This window comes from Nansenia antarctica (assembly GCF_963989245.1).
Source record: "Nansenia antarctica genome assembly, chromosome: 7".
Classification (NCBI taxonomy): domain Eukaryota; kingdom Metazoa; phylum Chordata; class Actinopteri; order Argentiniformes; family Microstomatidae; genus Nansenia; species Nansenia antarctica.
In genome coordinates this window covers 38,809,090-38,833,037 of record NC_137677.1, presented here as the reverse complement: position 1 = coordinate 38,833,037, position 23,948 = coordinate 38,809,090, and the positions used below count along the sequence as shown (strand labels likewise).

The 23,948-nt window shown below is 46.2% G+C and overlaps 1 protein-coding gene across 1 annotated transcript in view; it reads left to right on the top strand.

Annotated features, from left to right (window-relative positions):
• The window catches only part of dpp10 (dipeptidyl peptidase like 10), a gene marked incomplete at both ends in the record, with an annotated part of 123,966 nt that overhangs the window by 98,774 nt on the left and 1,244 nt on the right, over positions 1-23,948 (top strand). The window contains 13 exons of the mRNA XM_080536359.1: positions 1-39; positions 542-649; positions 1,366-1,457; positions 2,402-2,449; positions 4,449-4,570; positions 8,643-8,687; positions 13,527-13,625; positions 14,977-15,046; positions 17,368-17,562; positions 18,338-18,392; positions 18,706-18,805; positions 19,478-19,536; positions 21,124-21,196. Of these exons, the coding sequence (XP_080392485.1) occupies positions 1-39; positions 542-649; positions 1,366-1,457; positions 2,402-2,449; positions 4,449-4,570; positions 8,643-8,687; positions 13,527-13,625; positions 14,977-15,046; positions 17,368-17,562; positions 18,338-18,392; positions 18,706-18,805; positions 19,478-19,536; positions 21,124-21,196 (1,105 nt within the window). The remainder of the gene's footprint in view (positions 40-541; positions 650-1,365; positions 1,458-2,401; positions 2,450-4,448; positions 4,571-8,642; positions 8,688-13,526; positions 13,626-14,976; positions 15,047-17,367; positions 17,563-18,337; positions 18,393-18,705; positions 18,806-19,477; positions 19,537-21,123; positions 21,197-23,948) is intronic.

The following is a 23,948-nucleotide window of genomic DNA, read 5'->3' as shown; positions in this document are numbered from 1 at the left end:
AGGCATGAAGAGACGTCAGAGCTTTGGCTTTCAAAACAGGTACCGTTTTTGTCCGTCATTCATAATCATTCATAATCATTCACAATCATTCATAATCATTCACAATCATTCCAAGCCATGAAATGAATTGGTCTTGGCTAAATGCCAAACTATTTCAATATTTAAAATCCTATTCACTGCATGTGTCGCAGGAGAGGCTGGTGGAGGTAGATATTGGAGGACGGGCATGGAACGGCATGAGCAACTGTATCAAACACAGCGTATATATATCTGATATGAGCCTTCAATGTCTACCTCCACCAGCCTCCCCTGATGGCTTGTACTGTCAATACCACTGGTCCTGCATCCGTGTCCCAGATAGAGTCAATGCACAATGTTTATGTATCGAGACACACACGCACGCACACACACACACACACACACACACACACATACACACACACACACAGAGACACCCACACACCCACACACACACACACACCCCAGGCCCCAGAGAGAACCCAGATGTTCTGTGTTCTGTGTTCTGTGTGTGTTCTTTTAGAACCAGGAGCCCGTGTTCTCCAGGGATGGCAGCCGGTTCTTCCTGACGGTTCCCGTGAAGCAGGGCGGCCGTGGGGAGTTCCACCACATCGCCATGTTCACCACGCAGGTGAGGGGGGCCGTCGCCATGGTTACTGCACGGACCAGGGTCAAGTGACCATTGTGACTGTACAGCCAGCGTGTCAGTGGTGCTTTATTCAATGGGCTATTTATGCCTGTGAATATAATATTGTAGCTATGTGACTTTATCTCTAATGAATATATTGTAGCTATGTGACTTTATCTCTATATGAATATATTGTAGCTATGTGACTTTATCTCTATATGAATATATTGTAGCTATGTGACTTTTTCTCTATATGAATATATTGTAGCTATGTGACTTTATCTCTATATGAATATATTGTAGCTATGTGACTTTATCTGTCTGTGAATATGTGGGATGAAAAATACAGTGAGTTTTACAGCTATTCCCTGTCCTCCCTCTCTCCTCCCTCCCTCTGTACTTTCCCCCTCCCTCTCTCGTCCTTCCTCCCCTTCTCCCTCCTCCCTCTCTCATCCCTCCCTCCCTCCTCCCTCCCCTCCTCCCTCCCACCATCCCTCCCCTCCTCCCTCCCACCCTCCCTCCCTCCTCCCTCTCTCCTCCCTCCCTCCTCCCTCCCTCCCTCCTCCCTCCCTCCCTCCTCCCTCCCTCCCTCCCCTCCTCCTTCCCTCCCTCCCTCCCTCCTCCCTCCCCTCCTCCCTCCCTCCCTCCTCCCCTCCTCCCTCCCTCCTCCCTCCCCTCCTCCCCCCCTCCCTCCTCCCTCCCTCCCTCCTCCCCTCCAGTTCAGGGCAGATCAGAATGAGGTGCGTCACCTGACCTCAGGGAACTGGGAGGTGACTAAGATCCTGGCATACGATGAAAACAACGACAACATGTGAGTCTGTCCTCCCACCTACCTGACTGGTGTGTGTGTCTGTGTGTGTATGTGTGTGCGTGTGTGTGTGTGTGTGTGTGTGTCTGTGTGTGTGTGTGTGTGTGTATGTGTGTGTGTGTGTGTCTCTGTGTGTGTGTGTGTGTGTATGTGTGTGTGTGTGTGTGTTTGTGTGTGTGTGTGTGTGTGTGTGCGTGTGTGTGTGTCTGTGTGTGTGTCTCCCCTCCCTCCTCTCTCCTCTCTCCTCCCCAACAACAGACTACGGTGTAAATGATCTAAAAGAAAAGCTTTTTGAAACTCAAGCCAAATTAAGCAGAACCGAACTGTCACGTTATTGTGATGTACAACAGGTGAATCAGCAGTCAGATATGTTCGTTCTTCTCAAAGCCCCCCTCCGAAAAACACCACTCCTACACCGCTACCATAGACAGTCTACTAGTCTACATCATTGAAAAAGCATTAGCAGAGCCGTCAGGTACAAAGGACATCTGTTTTGTAAAATGTGAACGATTAGCCTCAGCTCTATAGGGGTAGTGGTGGTCTAGTGGATAGTGAGTTGGACTTGTGATCGGAAGGTTGTGAGTTCAAATCCCGCCTGAAGCCACACCACTACTAGTGTGCCCTTGGGTAAGGCACTTAGCCCTCAGTTACTCCAGGGGGAATGTCCCTGTAATTCGTAATTGTAAGTCGCTTTGGATAAAAGCGTCTGCTAAATGGCAAAATTATATTAAATTATTAAATTATTAAATTATAGCTCTGTCTCCGGTACTGTGTCCCTGTGTCCCTGTGGCTGGTTTTCCGAGGTGACACACACACAGACACACAGCTGAGTCACCGACTTATTAGAATAATAATCATCAGAACACAAAAGACCACGGCTCCTCTTTGACATCAAAATTATTCTGTTTGTTTCCTGTCCTCCCTCCGCCCCCCTGTCCCCCGAACAGCTACTTCCTCAGTACGGAGGGCTCGCCGCGTCGCCGACAGCTTTTCAGGTGAGCGAGTGTCAACACTGTGGGCCTTTTTGACAGCTGTTTTTGTTAGTATTTTCGTCTTTGTTTTCTGGGCCGTTATATTGTTATTCTTGTGGCGTCTTTTTGAGGAAGGTACAACGGTTTGTTTCGTGAACAACAACAGCTAGTCGCTGTCTGAGTAGGGTTGTGGGGGTGTTTGTTGTTTTTTTGTGAGACTGTCTGCCAGGCGATATCGGTATAGAGGACCTATTCACAGCAAGGGAGAGGCTGGTGGAGGTAGAAATCGGAGGACGGACTTACTGTGTCGGGATGCAAGGAACGGGATGAGGAGTGGTATCGAACGAACACACTTCCTCATTCTGTCCCGTGCGTTACAGTGACCCCGTCCTCCAGGTTTCTACCTCCGCCAGCCTCCCCTGCTAAAACGATATGTCGCTGGAGGCCGTTTCACAGTCAATAAAGGAGGATTGATTTCCCATTGATACATGGGATTATGAAGACACTCTGAAGGGTAATTATTGACAGAAAATAAAAGCGCAATAAGCAGCTTATGTATTTAGACTGACTAAAGCTGCACAGTTTAACTCAGATGCAGTAATGTATGAAACGACGTTTCAGGAGCGAGCTGCTTTCATCAGGGTTATACAGCGCCCTGCGGAAGTAACGGGACCGGGAAGCATTTTCTCTTCTTTTTGAATCTACGCCTCCAATTGCGCGATGAGGTTAGAGTAGAAAGTCTCTGCTGTGATTGCATGGTATTTATTTACATAACGGTTTCACCGTTCTGAAATGACAGCACTTTTTATTCATAGTCCCATGTGACGGCTCCCAATCTGTCTGCCTATTGGCTGTTGCTCTTTCCTTTGGGAACCTTGGCAGAGGGGGTAGGTCGTCAGCCTAAGTGTCACCTGGGTTTGGGGAGCTGAGGATATATGTTACGGTACATGTGGGAATACGGTACATGTGGGAAAACTAGGGTTAAGGTTAGGTCCTAGGGTGCTACGGTTAACGTTAGGGTTTGGTTTGGGGGTAGGGTTATGGTTAGGGATAGGATTAGGGTTAGGGTTAGACATGCCAGCATGTACCAAGTCGACGTAGCACCTAACCCTAACCCTAGTTTTCCCACATGTACCGTATTCCCACATGTACCGTAACATATATATATTGTGGGTGTATGCTCAGCTCACTCTCTCTTCCACTGGCTTTGGTTCCTTGAGGGTTTTTGGTGAGGTCTCCTAGGTAGTTTTACACTACATACATACACCCCTTACACATACGACATACATTCTACACCCAATCACTCATGGCTTACACTACTGATTCTTATCCATATTCCTATACACATGTTATTTAGTTTATTTAGCTTATTTAGTATAATAAAACTTAAGTTGTTTAATTTAAACAATGTGTGGACTCCCTTTTTTCGCCACTACCTTCGGGTTTGTGACACCCACCCCCTTTGTTTTAGGAATCGGCATAATCATGTCCACATGCTGTCAGATTTCCCCGTGCTGTCGCCAAGGTGACTCTCCCTGCCTCAGCACTGCGAGAGTAGCCGCCGTAGGGTATAAATAGCATAATATGCTAACTGCAGTACCTCAGGTGCTACGCTGTAACCTCCATACTCTACCACGGGGGAGGCTGATGGAGGGAGACATCGGAGGACAGGCTCGTTGTAACGCATGGAACGGAATGAGGAATGGTATCTGACATTGTTCCCCCGTTCCGTTCCACGTGTTACGATGAGCCTCCTGTCCTCCTATGTCCACCTCCACCAGCCAGGGTACAGAACAGTAGGTCTCCAGAGGTGAGTCAGCAGTTTGGTGTAGAGTGCTACTACAGATGCTGATGCACTATATTATTTCTCCTACAACCCTCCCTCTCTCCTCTATCTTCCCTCCCCCTCTCTCTCTCTCTCTCTCTCTCTCTCTCTCTCTCTCTCTCTCTCTCTCTCTCTCTCTCTCTCTCTCTCTCTCTCTCTGTCTCTCTCCTCTCCTCTATCCCCTCTGCGGTTCTCCAGTGTGAAGGCTGTGGGGTTGTTCCCTCGACGGTGTCTGACGTGTGAGCTGAACAAGGCCCATTGTCTGTTCTTCAGCGCTGACATCAGCCCCAGCAACCAGCACATCATTCTGCACTGTAAAGGTGAGGCTAAGCTAACACGCTAACATAGCCTGTAGGCTCATCCTTCCTTTTCCCTTCAGAAAGAGGTCTTTTGACTTTCATAAACGACAGTTTCTGGATCCATCATGGTTACATAGAAGTGAAACAAAGGTAACACAGTGTCTCCAACATCAACACTGTAAAAATTCTGGTTGAGTGAGACTAAACTGCTAACACACAGCCAGTAGCATTTAACCTTCACTATAACACTGGTGAGGCAGTTAGGCTAAAATGCTAAAATCCACACCCCTATCGTAACACTATGAAGTAAGGAAGGTAGCCAAGCTAACACGTTAACACAGCGAAACAGCTCAAGTTAAAGTTAGCTAATAGCTTCTTTTCTTTTTTTTCTTTTTTTTTTTACAGCGGGGGCGGTTGTGGTGGTGAGATGATTCCTAATAGGACTTTATATCCACATCAACAGAGAACCATTCGGGATGGATGGACGGTTCAATTAAAACTGAGATAATGTCGTTTTTATTGTCGTCAATTTAGTCAGCCGTTTCATTTTTACGGGGGCCGCTGTTGTTTGACAGATGTCGGGGGGCGTGGCCTGCGGTAACCTATCATTAGTGACACTCCTCCAATAAGGAGCATCGAATTAAAACAATTACACGCTCTGGCGTGTCGCACCGCTTTAGGTGTTGTTGGTGGTGTTCTGCGTGGCCTATTAAAGAGAGGTCGTTCCGCGTTGTTTGTTGTTCTGATTAGTTTTCATCAGATGGGGTTGACATGACTGGAGGCTCGGAGGCGTTGTCTTCTGCTTCATCAGCAAGTGGAGAGCGCTGTCTTGTTGGGTGCGATGACGCTTCCGTTTTACCTCAGCAGGCTGGTTGGCTGTTTATGAGCTTTAGAGAACATAGAGAATGTTGCCTGGCATAGAAGGTAATGTTCAGCATAAACCAAGTCACAACTGCCCCCCTCCTCCACCTCCCCCTCCTTCCCCTCCTCCTCCTCGCCCTCCCCTTCCTCCTCCCCCTCCCCTTCCTCCTCCTCCCCATCCCCCTCCTTCCCCTCCTCCTCCTCCCCCTCCCCCTCCTCCTCCTCCTCCTCCTCCTCCTTCCCCTCCTCCTCCTCCCCCTCCCCCTCCTTCCCCTCCCCCTCCTCCACCTCCCCCTCCTTCCCCTCCTCCTCCTCCTCCTCCTCCTTCCCCTCCCCCTCCTTCACCTCCCCCTCCTTCCCCTCCTCCTCCTCGCCCTCCCCTTCCTCCTCCTCCCCATCCCCCTCCTTCCCCTCCTCCTCCTCCCCCTCCCCCTCCTCCTCCTCCTCCTCCTTCCCCTCCTCCTCCTCCCCATCCCCCTCCTTCCCCTTCCTCCTCCTCCCCATCCCCCTCCTCCTCCTCCTCCTCCTTCCCCTCCTCCTCCTCCCCCTCCCCCTCCTCCTCCTGCTCCTCCTCCTCCTCCTCCCTCTCCTCCTCCCCCTCCTCCTCCCCCTCCCCCTCCTCCTCCCCCCACCCCTACCCCTCTAGTGAGAATGCATACAGAGACCAGAGACCACCATTGCTCTGTGGAGACAGTAACACAGGGGTCTCGGTACCGCTCGGCCGAGCGGCGTTTATGCTGATGTCGTATTATTCCCATCTAAGAGGTCCGACCCCTGACGTTTATTTTTTCTGTGTATTACATTTTTAATTAAAACATTGTATGTGTTAGGCATGACGGAACACACTCTCGAGCTTGTGGAATTAGAACTCGGCTAGCTGTCATCCGCTTTCATCTGTCAGACGCGATGTTTAGAAAGCCTTGTGTGTTTATGGTTCACCGGCAGAGTGGCCGTGAGGGGGTTAAATAACAGGGGGGGTGTACGTCTCCACCAGACGTCTTCAGACTCTAGGAGAGAGGGCTGGGGGAGGGGGGGGGGGGGAGTGGGTCTGCTGATGGGGTGGCAGGGAGTGATTTGTTGAGGGGTTGGTCGGCCGGCACACACACACACACACACACACACACACACACACACCATGCACACACACACACACACCCACACACCCACACACTCATGGTGCTGAATAGGATTGACTTAATTTGACAGGCCTGGGTTATTGAATGTCTGAATGACCTTTAACAGTTGATTTAACAGGTACTCTAAAGAAGTAGAGGGGACAGGAGCTGTGACAGGTGTGCGTGCGTGCGTGTGCACCAGTGGCGTACCGCAAAATCCCGAGGCCCCCCCGCAAGGTAGCGGCGGGGGCCCTTTCGCAACGGAGGTGGAAAAAAAACATGCGTTTTTTAAGGTCTTTGCACACCAATGCGTGCGTTTTCGCATGCGTATTTTTAAATCCGTCATCCGAAAAAAACGTTACGCACAGAGACCTTGCACACCGGTCCGTTGCGGAGACCGTTGCGTTTTTTTACGTTGCGAACTTTCGCAATATGCACATTCTAAATGCTTGATTTAGCAAAAGGTACAAACAACTGAGAGCAATATAACTAAAACCAAATGGTAGACCACATCAGTAGAATGTATTATCAGTAGAAAAGTACAATAAATCTTTATTTCTTTTAACAAAGCGTGGTGTGCATCTCCTGCAGTGTGATATCTGTAATCATACCATGTGTAGACTCTCCGCTCAGGGTTGCCTGATGGGATTGAGAATTTCCAACCTAACCACAGTCTAAAAACTGCTAAATCGACCAAAAACCAGCCCATCTGGCAACCCTGTCTCCGCTGCATCAGAGTCTACTTGTTGCGCAAAATAGGCCAGGGTTTGCCACATCCTTTGTTGGACATCTCGTTTCTTAAGTCCTGGTATATTGTGCCATTTCTTTACTGTTTGCCATCTGGAATACCCAGGGAGACGCAGACAGCAGAAGTAGAAATTGAATAGTAGAATAGAAAAAGAAACCGCTGTAACCAGCTGAATGATGTAGCCTACCTGTATGATGCATTAGCAGTCTGTGACAGTGTGTGCACCTGGCCGGACCCTGCCCTTCTGCCTGAGTTTGAGTATGATGCTGCCCAAATGAATGTTATTGTTTAGGGCCGTACGCTTTCGTGGTATTATATTGTGTGAATTATCATCTGTATGTTGTTTTTCTTTCACTCGACTAACCGCCGAGATAATACTTGAGACATGTACTTCCGTAAACATTAATCCAACTGTCCTAAAGTTCTAATTTGATGATGTGTCCCTCTATACCATGGCGGAGTGGTCAATAACAACTCTCAAAAGGCTTTTGACGGACGCGAAAAACGCAGAAAATCGAACCTGTTCCGATTTTTTTTTTGAAGGACGAATATTACGGATTCGGTGTGCAAGCGTGATTGACACAACATGAGTTCTAATTAAATTTTTTAACGGTCGTAAAAAACGCATTGGTGTGCAAGGGCCTTTAGTCTCAGAAGCTCAAAAGAAAAGATGACATTTTTCGAAGTTTCGCTGAATTTTGTTCCTTTTTATAGGAAAGTTCCCGTTTTTGCGCACAGCTGAGGTATTTTCGCTTGCTCATTTTCGTGGATGTCAAATGTTGCTATTGGATACGGCTAACTATGTATATATGTTTTAATATAGGCCTATATATTAAAATTAAGGTTGACACAATGAAGGGCCACTTATTTTCTTTGTTTTATAAAAAAAAAAAAAAAGTTGTATCCAATCCCTAGTGGCTGGGGCCCCCCCGCGGTGCGTCGCTTGCGGGCCCGTCCGCTACACCACTGGTGTGCACGTGCGTGCGTGCGCGCGTCTAAATGCATAAACACACGGCATTGATTCTGTCTGTTATTCTTTTCTCTAATCTGGGAGGTTTGTTCTTGAAACTGAACCGGAACCGGTTGTTGTTTGAACAGAACGAAAACCACCCAGAAGTCTCCCACCATGACAGTAGGCGAGGCCGGCGGGTGTAGAAATCGGAGGACGCGCGCGCGGGGAGGGGGGCTTATCGTAATGATATGGTATTCCTCATTCCGTTCCAAGCATTGGAATACAATGAGCCCCTCCCCGGTCCTCTGATTTCTACCTCCACCAGCCTCCCCCCTAGGATGACACAGGGGGCTGTTGTAGGAGGTGAACCCCCCCCCCAGTCTCTGACCTCTGACTTCTGGTGTTGTGTCCCTCCAGGTCCTGGCGTCCCGACCGTGATCCTCCACAGCCTCCACAACTCCAGTAAGTCCACCGGCGGCGTTTCATCCGTCTCACCAGACCGACCGCCGAAACGCAACATGGTCGTTTAGCCAGAGCTAGCGAAGCCGGTTCCAAAAAAAAAAAAAAACGTGCTATTGAATCCCTCACTTGGGTCGCATATGAGAGCTGGCGTTTCGGTCTGTCGGTTGCAGACTGGCTCTGTGTTCTTCCCTTTGTTAAGTCTTTGACACTTCGGTTGGTTAGCTTTCTTTCACACCGTTTCGTCCCTGCGTGTCTGTCTGTCTGTCTGCCTGTCTGTCTGTCTGTCTGTCTGGTCAACATGGCGTTGCAGATGGGAAGAACCGTGTTTCTTTCTGTCGTAAACTATCATAGACTAGGATATCGTATGGATATCGACTATTGCAATTCCTGCACTGCACTTTCTTTCTTTTCCAAATTTGTAATCAAGTAAAAATTCTTCCACAATGCAGCTTACCAGACACATTAGAAACTATCAAAAGCTCTGCCTTTGCTAGCTGAGATTTTAGCTTCTCCATCTTGATTCTTGATGACACTCTCACTTTTCCCAAACCCTATCTTTGCCAAATAAAATCGTCCCGAGCCCGGCCCTGATCTGTTCATGGCGTCGGGTCCCGTCGGGCTTGCAGACCTCTGATTCACCTCCATCCAGCTCCATACAGCTCCATTCAGCTCAATCTAGCTCCATCCAGCCCTATTCACCTCCATTCACCTCCATTCAGCTCCATCCAGCTCCATTCACCTCCATTCAGCTCCATCCAGCTGCATTCACCTCCATTCAGCTCTATTCACCTCCATCCAGCTCCATCCAGCTCCATTAAGCTCAATCTAGCTCCAACCAGCTCCATTCACCTCCATCCAGCTCCATTCACCTCCATCCAGCTCCATTAACCTCCATCCAGCTCCATTCACCTCCATCCAGCTCCATTCACCTTCATTCAGCTCCATTAACCTCCATCCAGCTCCATTAACCTCCATCCAGCTCTATTCACCTCCATCCAGCTCTATTCACCTCCATCCAGCTCTATTCACCTCCATCCAGCTCCATTCACCTCCATCCAGCTCTATTCACCTCCATCCAGCTCCATTCACCTCCATCCAGCTCTATTCACCTCCATCCAGCTCCATTAACCTCCATCCAGCTCTATTCACCTCCATCCAGCTCTATTCACCTCCATCCAGCTCTATCCACCTCCATCCAGCTCCATTCACCTCCATTCACCTCCATTCAGCTCTATTCACCTCCATTCAGCTCTATTCACCTCCATCCAGCTCTATTCACCTCCATCCAGCTCCATTCACCTCCATCCAGCTCTATTCAGCTCCATCCAGCTCCATTCAGCTCTATTCACCTCCATTCACCTCCATCCAGCTCTATTCACCTCCATTCACCTCCATTCACCTCCATTCACCTCCATCCAGCTCTATTCACCTCCATTCACCTCCATTCAGCTCTATTCACCTCCATCCAGCTCTATTCACCTCCATCCAGCTCTATTCACCTCCATCCAGCTCTATTCACCTCCATCCAGCTCTATTCACCTCCATCCAGCTCTATTCACCTCCATCCAGCTCTATTCACCTCCATCCAGCTCTATTCAGCTCTATTCACCTCCATCCAGCTCCATTAACCTCCATCCAGCTCCATTCACCTCCATCCAGCTCCATTCACCTTCATTCACCTCCATTCACCTCCATCCAGCTCTATTCACCTCCATCCAGCTCTATTCACCTCCATCCAGCTCCATTCACCTCCATCCAGCTCCATTCACCTCCATTCAGCTCCATTCACCTCCATCCAGCTCCATTCACCTCCATCCAGCTCCATTCACCTCCATCCAGCTCCATTCAGCTCTATTCACCTCCATCCAGCTCCATTCACCTCCATCCAGCTCTATTCAGCTCTATTCACCTCCATCCAGCTCTATTCACCTCCATCCAGCTCTATTCACCTCCATCCAGCTCCATTCACCTCCATCCAGCTCTATTCAGCTCCATTCACCTCCATTCACCTCCATTCAGCTCTATTCAGCTCCATTCACCTCCATTCACCTCCATTCACCTCCATTCAGCTCTATTCACCTCCATCCAGCTCTATTCACCTCCATCCAGCTCTATTCACCTCCATCCAGCTCTATTCACCTCCATCCAGCTCTATTCACCTCCATCCAGCTCTATTCACCTCCATCCAGCTCCATTCACCTCCATCCAGCTCTATTCAGCTCCATTCACCTCCATTCACCTCCATTCAGCTCTATTCAGCTCCATTCACCTCCATTCACCTCCATTCACCTCCATTCAGCTCTATTCACCTCCATCCAGCTCTATTCACCTCCATCCAGCTCTATTCACCTCCATCCAGCTCTATTCACCTCCATCCAGCTCTATTCACCTCCATCCAGCTCTATTCACCTCCATCCAGCTCCATTCACCTCCATCCAGCTCTATTCACCTCCATCCAGCTCCATTCACCTCCATCCAGCTCTATTCAGCTCCATTCACCTCCATCCAGCTCTATTCACCTCCATTCACCTCCATTCACCTCCATTCAGCTCTATTCACCTCCATTCAGCTCTATTCACCTCCATTCAGCTCTATTCACATCCATTCAGCTCTATTCACCTCCATTCAGCTCTATTCACCTCCATCCAGCTCTATTCACCTCCATTCACCTCCATTCACCTCCATTCAGCTCTATTCACCTCCATTCAGCTCTATTCACCTCCATCCAGCTCCATCCAGCTCCATCCAGCTCCATTCACCTTCATTCAGCTCCATTCACCTCCATCCAGCTCCATCCAGCTCTATTCACTTCCATTCAGCTCCATTCAGCTCCATTCAGCTCCATCCAGCTCTATTCACCTCCATTCAGCTCCATTCAGCTCCATTCACCTCCATTCAGCTCCATTCAGCTCCATTCAGCTCCATTCACCTCCATTCAGCTCCATTCACCTCCATCCAGCTCCATTCACCTCCATCCAGCTCAATCTAGCTCAATCCAGCTCCATCCAGCTCCATCCAGCTCCATTCACCTCCATTCACCTCCATCCAGCTCCATTCAGCTCCATCCAGCTCCATTGACATTCCTCAGACACACAATAGGTCCAGGGTTTGTGGTTTAGAGGAATGTGGAGAAAATAACATGTCTGCTTTTGACAAAAAGCAGCATTGATAAGCACTTGTTGTTGGTAAATACAGTACATGTAATGTATCCAACAGAGAGGAATGCTTCTTGCACAGAGGTGGTTTCCTTCATAGCTAAAGGGGATCTATAGTATGCATCGCCCATGGTGAGAGTCAGACCTCAGCAGTCTCCTTAGCGTTACCTTCAAGCTTCCACGGTCAGAAATGGGAGTGTAGCAAGAGTGATTTTGGAATCTCTCTGTCGCTAGGGAGGCTGATGGAGGTAGAAATCGGCGGATGGGCTCATGGTCTCGCACGGAATGTGTTTGATGCTTTTCCTGATTCCGTTCCACACATTACCATGAGCTCCATCTCGTCTTGTAATTGAAAATCAATGACACACTCATTAGTCAAGCCAAAACACTGCAATGCTCGTCCAGGAATGTCATTATCCCATCACTAGAACTGTACCGTCCAGAGAGGCTATTAAAAAGTTATAAAAAGCTATAAAAGTCTGAACGGTCCGTCGGTTGCCGACTTGTTCCCGGTTTCACCAGTTGCTGTCACATTTTACTCTTTTACAGTTGTGTAATGTGACGTAAAAACAATAAACTTGAAACACACACACACACGCACACAAATGTCAGGAACCGAAGCCTAATCATTTTACTCTCTTACACTTGTGTCATGTGACAATACACTTTGAAACTTGAAACGTGAGGGTACCTCCTATGTTAAAGATGGTGCAGGTCTTGACAACCTCTCACTGTGACGTCTAGACTCAGGTAAGACTGAGACATCGAGCAAAACCCTGAAGAAGGAAGCTACCTAGCGAAACATTTAAATAACGGTGAAATTAAAAATGTGCATCAGAGCAAGAGTGTGCGGCTCGCTTTCTATATTCTCAGACTGATAAATCACCATTAATTATTCTCTAACAATTGACTCTGATAAAACCAATGATCCCATTCAACTACCCTGCTCAATCTTACATCAAAGCTAGCTCCTTCTTCAGCCTCAGAGCAGGCAGCCATTTTGATTAATTCCTTCATTAAAGATGCATCATTATCTCCTATTTGGGGCCACAACAAACCTACATTGCTGAATCAGTGTTGGTGTAATCCGATCCTCATTTAACTAGATGGGGAAGTAGAGCTTACATGCAACGTGAGTCTTCTGAAGCGAGCATGCGTCTGTGTGTGTGTGTGTGTGTGTGTGTGTGTGTGTGTGTGTGTGTGTGTGTGTGTGTGTGTGTGTGTGTGTGGTGTGTGTGTGTGTCTGTGTGTGTGTGTGTGTGTGTGTGTGTGTGTGTGTGTGTGTGTGTGTGTGTGTGTGTGTGTGCGCTGCAAAACCAAACACTCAATCTTTTCCATTTTTTTCATCTTTTTGTGTCTGCACAGTTTTAGTTTTATTTGATCTCAGACGTGATAGAGATCTTTAGGAGTTTTCAGGCTCCCATGCCATTTGCCTGCCGGGAGACATTGTGGATGCTTCTATACCTAATGAACCATATCTCTCTATCTCTCTCTTACTCTGTTTTTTCCCTCCCTTCCTCCCCTTCCCTCCTTCCCTCCCCTTCCCTCTTCCTCCCCTCTCCCTTCCTCCCTCCCTCCCTCGCCTCTCTCTCCCTCCCCATCCCTCCTCCTCCCCTCTCCCTCCCTCCCATCCCTCCTCCTCCCTCCCTCCCTCCCTCCTCCCCTCCCTCCCCCCTACCTATAGACTACTACATCCTAGAGAACAACTCTCAGCTAAAGACAGCTCTGAAGACGAAGAGGATTCAGCTGACTGACTTCAGAACTCTTCAGATAGACCACTTTGGTAAGGCGACACTGTTCTATATCTCCCTCTTCCTCTCCATTTCTCCATTGTTTCAGTTTATAATCCAACTCTCCTGTGTGTTTTATATCCATGTATGTGGGATGAGATCAAATCAAATCAAAGAGTATTGACCATGTGCTAGTTTATGTATTATATGTATCCATCATGTGCAGGACCCAGTCGTAAACGCAAAATAACATGCTCATTAGGAGCTACCTCTCAACAGTGCAGGGAATCAGAATCAAAATAATTTTTATTGCCAAATTTGCATATACAGGAAATTGACTTGGTGTGGATGGTGGATGAGACATAATGATACAAACAACAATATTAGAAATAAACAACAATGTAATAAACAACACTATATAAGCAAAAATAGTTTAAAAAGACAAAACAAAAATGATGTAAATTAGAGTATGTAGAACTAATATAGATTACATTGTCAGTTGTATGTGTGTGTGTGTGTGTGTGTGTGTGTGTGTGTGTGTGTGTGTGTGTGTGTGTGTGTGTGTGCGTGTGTGTGTGTGTGTGTGTGTGTGTGTGTGTGTGTGTGCGTGTGTGTGTGTGTGTGTGTGTGCGTGTGTGTGTGTGTGTGTGTGTGTGTGTGTGTGTGTGTGTGTGTGTGACGGGGGTAGGGGGGTAGTGGATGTCCCACAGTCAGTGAGAGGCAGAGGGCTTGTTTGTGAGGCCCACTGCCACGGGGAAGAAACTGTTCAGGTGGAGCAAGGGTTTGGTCTTGATTGACTGGAACCTTTTTCCAGTGAACTACAAGGACAGGATTTTTTTTTTTATATAGAATAATAACAATAATATAATACAAATACAATATTATTGAGTAATAACACAATACACACTATACTATCACGAGGTGATAACACAGGGACAGGGAGCCGACGATCTTCTGCCAATAGGGACGTGTAGACGGCAGAGCTAGCGGCTAGCACTAGAACAGCCGTGCCTTTATTACCTACTATAAGAGCCGCCTCGGGGGTCAAATGACCATAGTCTTTACAATGGGAAGCTGCTATTTACACACAACGACCTCTAGTTGGCAGCCTTGTAAATTAGCCTGCCTCCTACACAGAAAAACTGCAAAATAGATTTATACCAGCTTATCCTGATGTGATTTTGAAAATGTAAGGATACTGGGTGGTCGAACGCACATATCTAGGAAAAGTCATGAAAGGAGGGTCCTGAAATTTGATCGAGTGCAAAGATATAACCTTTTTTTTTTTTACTCACAGGGTCAAATGACCCCACCCATGGCTGTTCTAGTGCGAGACAGGATGTGGGAGCTGTTCTAATGCTGTGTGTGTGTGTCTGACTGTCTGTCTCTCCTCTCTCTGCTCAGATCTGCCTCTGAAGATCTCCTACCCTCCAGACTTCTCAGAGTCTCGTCACTACGGCCTTCTGTTGGTGGTGTAGGTGTCTCCCTCAGGGGTCTTTCCTATTTGAGGTTGTGTGTGAATTCGGAGGACGTGTATTTTCTATGTATTACGGTGGGTAGGAACCCCCATGATGAGGTTCAGAACGTTTCTATTTGTGACACGTTCGAATGCCTTGGTCCGCATGTCGGCAACCAATCAAAATGTTCAGACCTTTCTTTTGAAACACGGAACTACGTTTCAATGTTGTTGAGAATCACAACACAAAATCGCTAGTCAAGCCAAAATACTTCAATGCAATGGATTCGGTGAGAAATCCCCACTGCTTCCTAGTTAACTATAACCAGGGGTGCACATAACTGGTGCGCCAGTGCGCATGCGTCGCCAAAATGCATGCTGCGCGGCAGATCAGCCGCATGAAGGCGCTATTGCGCACCAAACAAAAAAACAAAAAAAACAAAAAAAAACGATCACAAAAAAAACTCTACCATGGTTGAAATTGAGGACAGTGATAATTTACAGCAGTCAAGAGAGCAGTGATGATGACGATTAAGCTTGTAGCATAAATAAATGCTTAGGCTGTAACTTTTTGTTGAAAAGTTGATTTCAGTGTTTACAGAACAGAGCAGTTTTGATTGATTGATTGAAAACGTTATTAGAAGATTTGCAGAAGTAGGTACATGAAAGTACATATTACATACAAGGTCAACTAACAGGATAAAAACCCAAGAAAGCCACTGGCTTATTTCAATTGGGGTCCTTGATTCTCAATTCATCGTTACATGTAAGACAGACAAAAAAAACCTAGTACTATCTACAAGATAATACAGACAAATAACTAGTACTATCTACAAGATAAATATACATCCATCATGGGAAGAACAATACAACAAAACATTAGGTATGTACAGCGGGTAGGACAGGTGGGGACATACACCACAGGTGGGGGCGGGGGACAAAACACAAAGTATGTACAGTGTGTAGTTCGGGTCTTTTAATCTGATTTTTGATTTAGAGGGTCCAGTTACGGATTGCAGCCTCCTGTAAATGTTTTTTGAGAGTGGTTTTGAAGGTGGGCAGTGTTTTGCACTCCTTTAAGATTATAGGAAGGGCGTTCCACATTTTTACTGCATAGTTTGCAAACGAGTTTATCCCCTTGTTTGTGGTGCAACGCGGTTGAACGTGGTTCGTGGAGCTTCCTCTGGTATTGTATGTGTGGACGTTGTTCACTTTTTGGAAGTATGTTGACAGGTACTTGGGTGTCTTTGTGGTGTAGCGTATCTTGAAGACCAGGCCCAGTGCAAGCTGCTGCACTCTGTCAACTACTCGTAGCCAATCAAGGCTCAAAAAATGAGCAGCGGTTAGATGTGTCCTAGGGTTGAGGCCTAGCAGAAGCCTAACCAGTTTATTTTGGGCTGTCTGGAGTCTTGTTTTATGGGCCTTTGTGGTTCTATAGTACCATGATGTTACGGCATAGTCGAAGTGACATTGAATGAGAGCTCCTGATAGGGTCCTCAGTGTGTTTTTACTGACAAGTGAGGATATCCTGTACAAGAATCTAGTTCTATGGTTCACTTTTTTGATTACTTTTGCTGCCATTTTATCTCCGGAAAGATTTGCCTCTAAGATGGAGCCCAGGTATGTAATATCCTCTTTTCTTGTGATATTAATGTTACCCACTTTTATTTTAAAATAAAAAAGAGATGTCCGTTTATTTCAGTGTGTTTAAAGAACAGACATTCAGTTAGTGCTTAAAGAGATGTCAGTTGATTTCATTGTGTTTAAAGGAGTCTGACAGACTTTCATGCAGTCATTTGATTTTGCATTTGTTTCTATTGTTTTGCACACAATCATTTGTTCGTTCATCTTTATTTATGAATAAATGTCGTTTTGCTAATATAAGTTATCCATGTATCCCTTTTTCATCCATCCTGTGGGACGGGTCGTGACTCGCGAGCTCGGGGAGCACCAAGCAGCATCCCTAGGTGCTCCTCTGAGCACTGGCCCCAAAAAGTTATGTGCACCCCTGACTATAACACTACTTTACATTGTTAGCAGGCTCAGAAAACAAGCTAGCAATGTGTCATTGATTTTCAACAATGAGGAAATAAAAGTCTGATCATTACATCACATCCTGATATAAGGACCAAAGCATTAGAACGTGTCACATTTGTATTTCTGTGTCCTACTGGGTGCTGACAAGGTGAGGCTGGTGGAGGTCGAAATCGGAGGAAGTGTTCGATACCGTTCCTCGTGAGCCCGTCCTCCAATTTCTACCTCCTCCGGCCTCCCCTGGTTCAACCTGGACCGTCCCTGTTACTACATTTACACTGTGTCTACTCTATCTGCTTCCTCAGTGACGGCACCCCCGGTGGTCAGGCGGTTAGTGACCGCTTCGTTCTGGATTGGGACACGATTCTGGTGAGTTCTGACGATGTGATCGTGGTCCGTCTGGATGGCCGGGGCAGTGGGTTCCTGGGCCAGAGAGTTCTACATGAGGTCCACCAGCGCCTGGGAACCGTGGAGGTGCAGGACCAGATCGCTGCTGTGGAGTACGTTGATGTTCTAGAGTTGTCACTATTATATTATTAGTTCTAGAACGTGAACATTCTAGAGTTGTCACTATTATATTATTAGTTCTAGAACATGAACATTCTAGAGTTGTCACTATTATATTATTAGTTCTAGAACATGAACATTCTAGAGTTGATGACCAGATCACTGCCATCGAGGATGTTGTTGAAGATTTTTTTTTAAATCTCTTAATTTAAATGTAATTTAAAACAAATATTATTTAAAGGTAGACTCCGGGATATGACGTCAAGGCCGCGAAAAACAGAGCCACTTATCAAATAATATCGTCGTGAACAAGAGCCCCTCGTTCCAAAACGCGTTCCAAACGTTCCAAAACTTCACTTTCACTGTCACTTTCTTTCCTTCCATGTCCCTCTGTGTCTTCCGCTTTCTTCCGTTTCATCTCCCTGAACACTAGCCTGAAGTAAACAGCTGCCTGGATGAGAATCAAAGACATTTTAATTCTACCGGAGATGCTCACAACTGCACAACAACACTTTTGATGCGTGGCCTCTGTCACTCTGCTTTCAAGTCTGTTGCATCTCCGTTGTTGAAAGTCTGTAGCTAGTTTCTGCGATATCATCACATCCCAGAGTCTACTTTTTAGGAAGATGCCCGCTACATGGCTATTCTTTCCGTGAAGGCTCCATAGCATATTGTAAAATGTTTAATGTAGCTGTAATGCACATTGTAAAAATATTTCATTTCATTGTAATCCATATTGTAAAATGTTGGATACATTCTTTATCTCAGATACATGCTGAAATTGCCGTACATTGATCGGACAAGGATAGGAGTATTTGGAAGGGTAAGATTATTGTTGTCAGAATCATAAAGGCTTATAGTGGCTCCAGGGGAGGCTGGTGGAGGTGGAAATCAGAGGATGGTCCTATTGTAATGCCTGGAACGAAATGTGCAATGGTGTCAAACATGCATTACAATAAGCCTGTCCTCCGATTTCTACCTCCACCAGCCTCCCCACACTCAACAAAGCCATACAGTTACACATGAAGTGCTCAGATTCTATAATTTGAGTTGTATTGGAAGTAAGATTAACACGTGTTATTGTTGTTGTTGTTGTTGTTGTTGTTGTTGTTGTTGTTGTTGTTGTGTGTTTTCAGGGTTATGGAGCCTACGTCACCTTAATGATGCTGAAATCAACTGACAGCCTGTTTAAATGTTCAGTGGCCATGTCTCCAGTGACAGACTGGAAGCTCTACGGTGAGTCAGCATGGTAACATGGAAGTCCTTTAGCAGACGCTTTCATCCAAACACTTACAAAATACCTTATGCCTAAAGTAAGTGCCTCAACTATACAGCACTCGCTGTAGGTAAAACCTTTGATACGAACAAGTGCCATCGGCAGTCACAGTGCAAGAGAAAGGAAGAAAACCTTTTTAAGTTTGTCTTATTATAATAAATCCCACGTAATATATACTACATATATACCACAGTACCACAGGTAAATGACAGTTTGATGGTGATCCTCAGGCTCCTCATTCTCCATTCTCAAAGCCAGTCAGTTTAGGCTGAGCATAGCAGCAATGACACCATGTACTGTACAGCAGCAGCAACATCTGTACAACTGCTTCACCTGAAACCCCCCCCTCCTGTCTGCCTCTCTACCTGTCTCCCTGACATCCTGGTTACAACCCCCCCCCCTTCCTGTCTCTCTCTCTACCTGTCTCCCTGACATCCTGGTTACACCCCCCCCCCCTCCTGTCTGCCTCTCTACCTGTCTCCCTGACATCCTGTTTACAACCCCCCCCTCCTGTCTGCCTCTCTACCTGTCTCCCTGACATCCTATTTACAACCCCCCCCCCCCTCCTGTCTGCCTCTCTACCTGTCTACCTGACATCCTGTTTACAACGCTCTACCTCTCTGCTCCCACAGCGTCAGCGTTCTCTGAGAGGTACCTAGGCATGCCGCTACGCGATGACAGCAGATACCAGGTGGGTTTGTTTATACCACACGGCACACACGCAGACACACACACACACACACACAGGCACAAACACACACATAGGCACATACACACACACACACACACACACACACACACAGACACATACACACACACACAGACACACACACACACATGTTTTTTTTTTTTTTACACAGACACAAAAACACACATTATACACAGGCACATACACGCGCACACACACACAAACACACACATAGGCACATACACACACAGACACAAACACACACATAGGCACATACACACACAGACACACACACACACACATAGGCACATACACACACAGACACAAACACACATATAGGCACATACACACACAGGCACATACACACACAGGCACATACACACACACACATAGGCACATACACACACAGGCACACACACACACACACAAACACACACACACACACACAGGCACATACACACACATAGGCACATACACACACAGACACACACACACACAGGCATACACACACACACACACACACACTTGCCTCTGTGGTGCTTGTTAGCTGTCTATCTGGGTTTAACATGAAAGTGTCTCAGTGCCGTTACATGGCTGACACCCCAGACTACCCCTGTAGTTACTGAGAGTTGCTGCCATCACAGTCACACCAGGCAGCGTGTCTTTCTCTTCGTCTACCATCAAAGTCACATCAGGTACAGAGTCCCTCGCTTTTTCCCCTTCTTTCTGTTGATGATTTTCTGTGCTCGGGAGAGAGTTTGTCACTCATCTCCATGGGAACCACGGCATCTTTACATGTTGGATCGCGTGGCGTTCATGTTTTGTTTTTCCTCCGTGGCTGTATTTGACGGGTTGCTGTAAAGGGCTTGTCTGGCTGTCGTAGACTCCCTGCTGAGGGAAGATATGCGTCTATGTTTAAGAGCTCCTAGAAATGGTTCTAATGCACAAGCACACAGATTCTAGACATCACAACCAAACTATGAACTCTACAGACAAAACAAATGTTTACCGTGTCACATTCTAATGCTTTGGTCCTCATATCGGGGTAATGATCAGACTTTTCTTTGGAAAAATGTGAATACATTTCCGCATTGTTGAAAATCAATGACACATCGCTAGTCAACTAACACAGCTTGTTTTGGGAGCCTGCTAACAATGTAGTGGAGTGTTATAGTTAACTAGGTAGCAGTGGGGATTACTCACCCAATCCATTGCGTTGCAGTATTTTGGCTTGACTAGCGAGTTTGTGTTGTGACTCTCAACAACGTTGAAACTTAGTTCCGTGTTTCAAAAGAAAAGTCTGAACATTTTGATTGGTTGCTGACATGCGGACCAAAAGACTAGAACGTGTCACATATTAGCTCCAGGGGAGGCTGGTGGTGGTATAAATCGTAATGGTAATACATGGAACGGAATGAGGAATGGCCAATCAAACGTGTGTATTACAATGAGTCTGTCCTCCGAAATCCTACCTCCACCAGCCTCCCCAGAGTGGCTCCAGACTGCCTAATAGGATTGATTGATTGATCGTCTATTTCTCCTAACGTGTGTGTGTGTGTGTGTGTGTGTGTGTGTTTGTCTCTCCTCCAGTTTGCCAGTGTACTTCAGAACGTCCAGCCTCTCAGGGAGCAGACTCTGATGCTGGTCCACGGCACAGCTGATGGTAAGAGGCCACACAGGGCAAATATATAGGCTTAGAGGCTGACCTGGGTGGCGACCGGCGGTGTAGAGTAGCTTGAGTAGTGAGGATTGAACTTCTGCTTGCCAAACGGCCGTGCTAGCCACTGCTCCAGGTGACTTAACTCCACTTGGTGGGAGATGCTAACTCACTTGGTGGGAGATGCTAACTCTCTTGGTGGAGATGCTAACTTACTTGGTGGGAGATGCTAACTCACTTGGTGGGAGATGCTAACTCACTTGGTGGAGATGCTAACTCACTTGGTAGGAGATGCTAACTCACTTGGTAGGAGATGCTAACTCACTTGGTGGAGATGCTAACTCGAGTACTTGAGAATTATTACATTTTGACGGAGCGTTCCTATCTTAATCTGCGCAGAATTTCTAGCCTTTACGGTACTGGTCTAGCGGCGCTACTCAGCCAATGGAATCTGTGCATTCTGATAAGCGTTTTTGGCTTGAGTCAGTGAGATGAGAGATACACACACAGGGGATGATGAGACGAGACTACTCTGAGAAATAAGTTAGAGAAAAGTCATGACATGCTCCAAAAAAAGAAAGATAGACAGTGAAAACAGAGCTTTTAATGAAGAATGGACAGACTCTTACATTAATTCTTCCCTCGGGCAGTTCAAAACCCGTATGTTATTATGTTCAGAGACCGTGGCAATTATTACAGTTTTTCTGCTAAAACACTAAACCCCATTCTCTGAACCAAATTATCAGTGGCCTAAACTCATTTGTCGATTCAAACACTCTTTTGGCCAAACCTTAAACACTGTTCAGGTACTTAGACACAATTTGCAAAACTCATCCGCTCTTTGTTGCCAAACCTTAAACACATAGTCTCAGTCACTAAACACATTTCACACTGTGATACACTTGTGTTGCAAAATTGTAAACACTGGCAGCAGAATGTTGTCATCTGTTACACACAACAACTTAAAATTTAACACACATGTTTCTAATGATGTGATCAGACCAATTGGGTAGGATAAAAGTCAGTTCAGAGTGCACAGGTGGCACATGTGCATCTATCTACAATGGACATACAGAGAGGCAGAGGAGGAAGAGTTTGTGTGAGAGGTGGTGGACCTATGGTGGATCCTATTGTACACCATGTTGTTGTTCATGGGATGACAATGAGGGAAGCAGGACAAAGAGTCCAACCCAATTTGAGCAGATTCTCTGTGGCCAGCATCATCAGGACATTCAGAGTTTGTAAGTGCATATTCCCCTTTGTTGAATTGAAAGACGACCAAATGGGTGTGGAAGGACTGCACTTTTCTCCCAACAACAAGAAGCACTCATTGTTGACATGGTCCTTCAAAATAATGCCATCTGACGTGAAATCCAGCAGAGAATGATTGAAGACAATTTCAACTTTGATGGTGTCCTCACACGCAACAGACAAGTGTACAGAGTACCCTTTGATCGCAACTCTGCAAGAGCCAAAGATCTAAGATATCAGCATGTGCAAGTAAGTGTAACCTACACACACTTTAAGCACTGATGCTTCCAGTACAATTCTATGCTCATAGGCCTACTGTTACTGTAGGCTAGTAGTTGCAGTTGCTACGTTTACAGTACTGTAAACTATATTGTAATGTACGTAAATCTGGAGTGCATATACTGTAAATCCACTATTGCAGAAGTCTGTCTTTCTGTATCACTTACTGTAATAAACTACTTTTTATCCATTTTTATAGAGAATGTTTGAACTGGATACCATTGAAAGGCCCCATGAATACATTTCCATAGATGAAGCAGGGTTCAATCTGGCGAAAAGGAGGCCGAGAGGCAGGAACACAACTGGTCAACGTGCCATTGTGGAAGTCCCTGGCCAGCGTGGTGGCAATGTCACCCTTTGTGCAGCCATAAGTAACTGGGGGGTTCTCCACCGTCATGCAAACCTGGGGCCATATAACACTGAAAATCTCCTTACATTTCTGGGTGGTCTACAGGATATTATGGCTGCGCGTGAGCAGCTGCATCAGCAAGCAGATGTCATAGGTTCAGAGCTTTCACCGTGCTGTCCTGATACAACCAGCGCTTCATAATGGTTTTCCTTCCACCTTACAGCCCCTTCCTGAATCCAATAGAGTTGTTTTTCTCTGCGTGGCCACTACGAGACTAAACACACATCTTTTGAGCAAACATATCCACTCAAATCTGAACGGATACAGAAAATACACGATCTAAGAGCCCAATATGATCTATCCAGCAGAATCCTAACACATTCATTCACTGCCCAACAACGTGCTAATGAATGTTCCCTTAAATCGCTTGGATTTTGGGTCAACATAAAAAAGCATTTACTGACGGAGGGTTTAGTGAAAAAATAAAATCCACATTTTTCAAAATCTCTCTCAGCCTATGCATTTTTACATTTAAAAGCAGCCCTTATTTTACTTGAAATGAAAAAACATGTATTTATTATGTATAATCCCTCCAGTTCAATGTGAAAATGTACAATGAATATTGTTGAAATATTATTGAACTAATAATTAATTGAATAACAAATTGTACTTTATTTATTTGATTTGACAGTCAGTTGTTGACTACATAAAGACGTTGATACAACTACTAGGCTACGTATGTAGATATGGCACTGAATCATAACACAATCTAGACGTTATGATGTTCCGGACCTTTGCTTGAGGAAATGTTCTCTAACTGGACCTTGTTGAATTCTAATTGAATACCCCTGTTATATAGGGTCGTTACAGTATAGATTC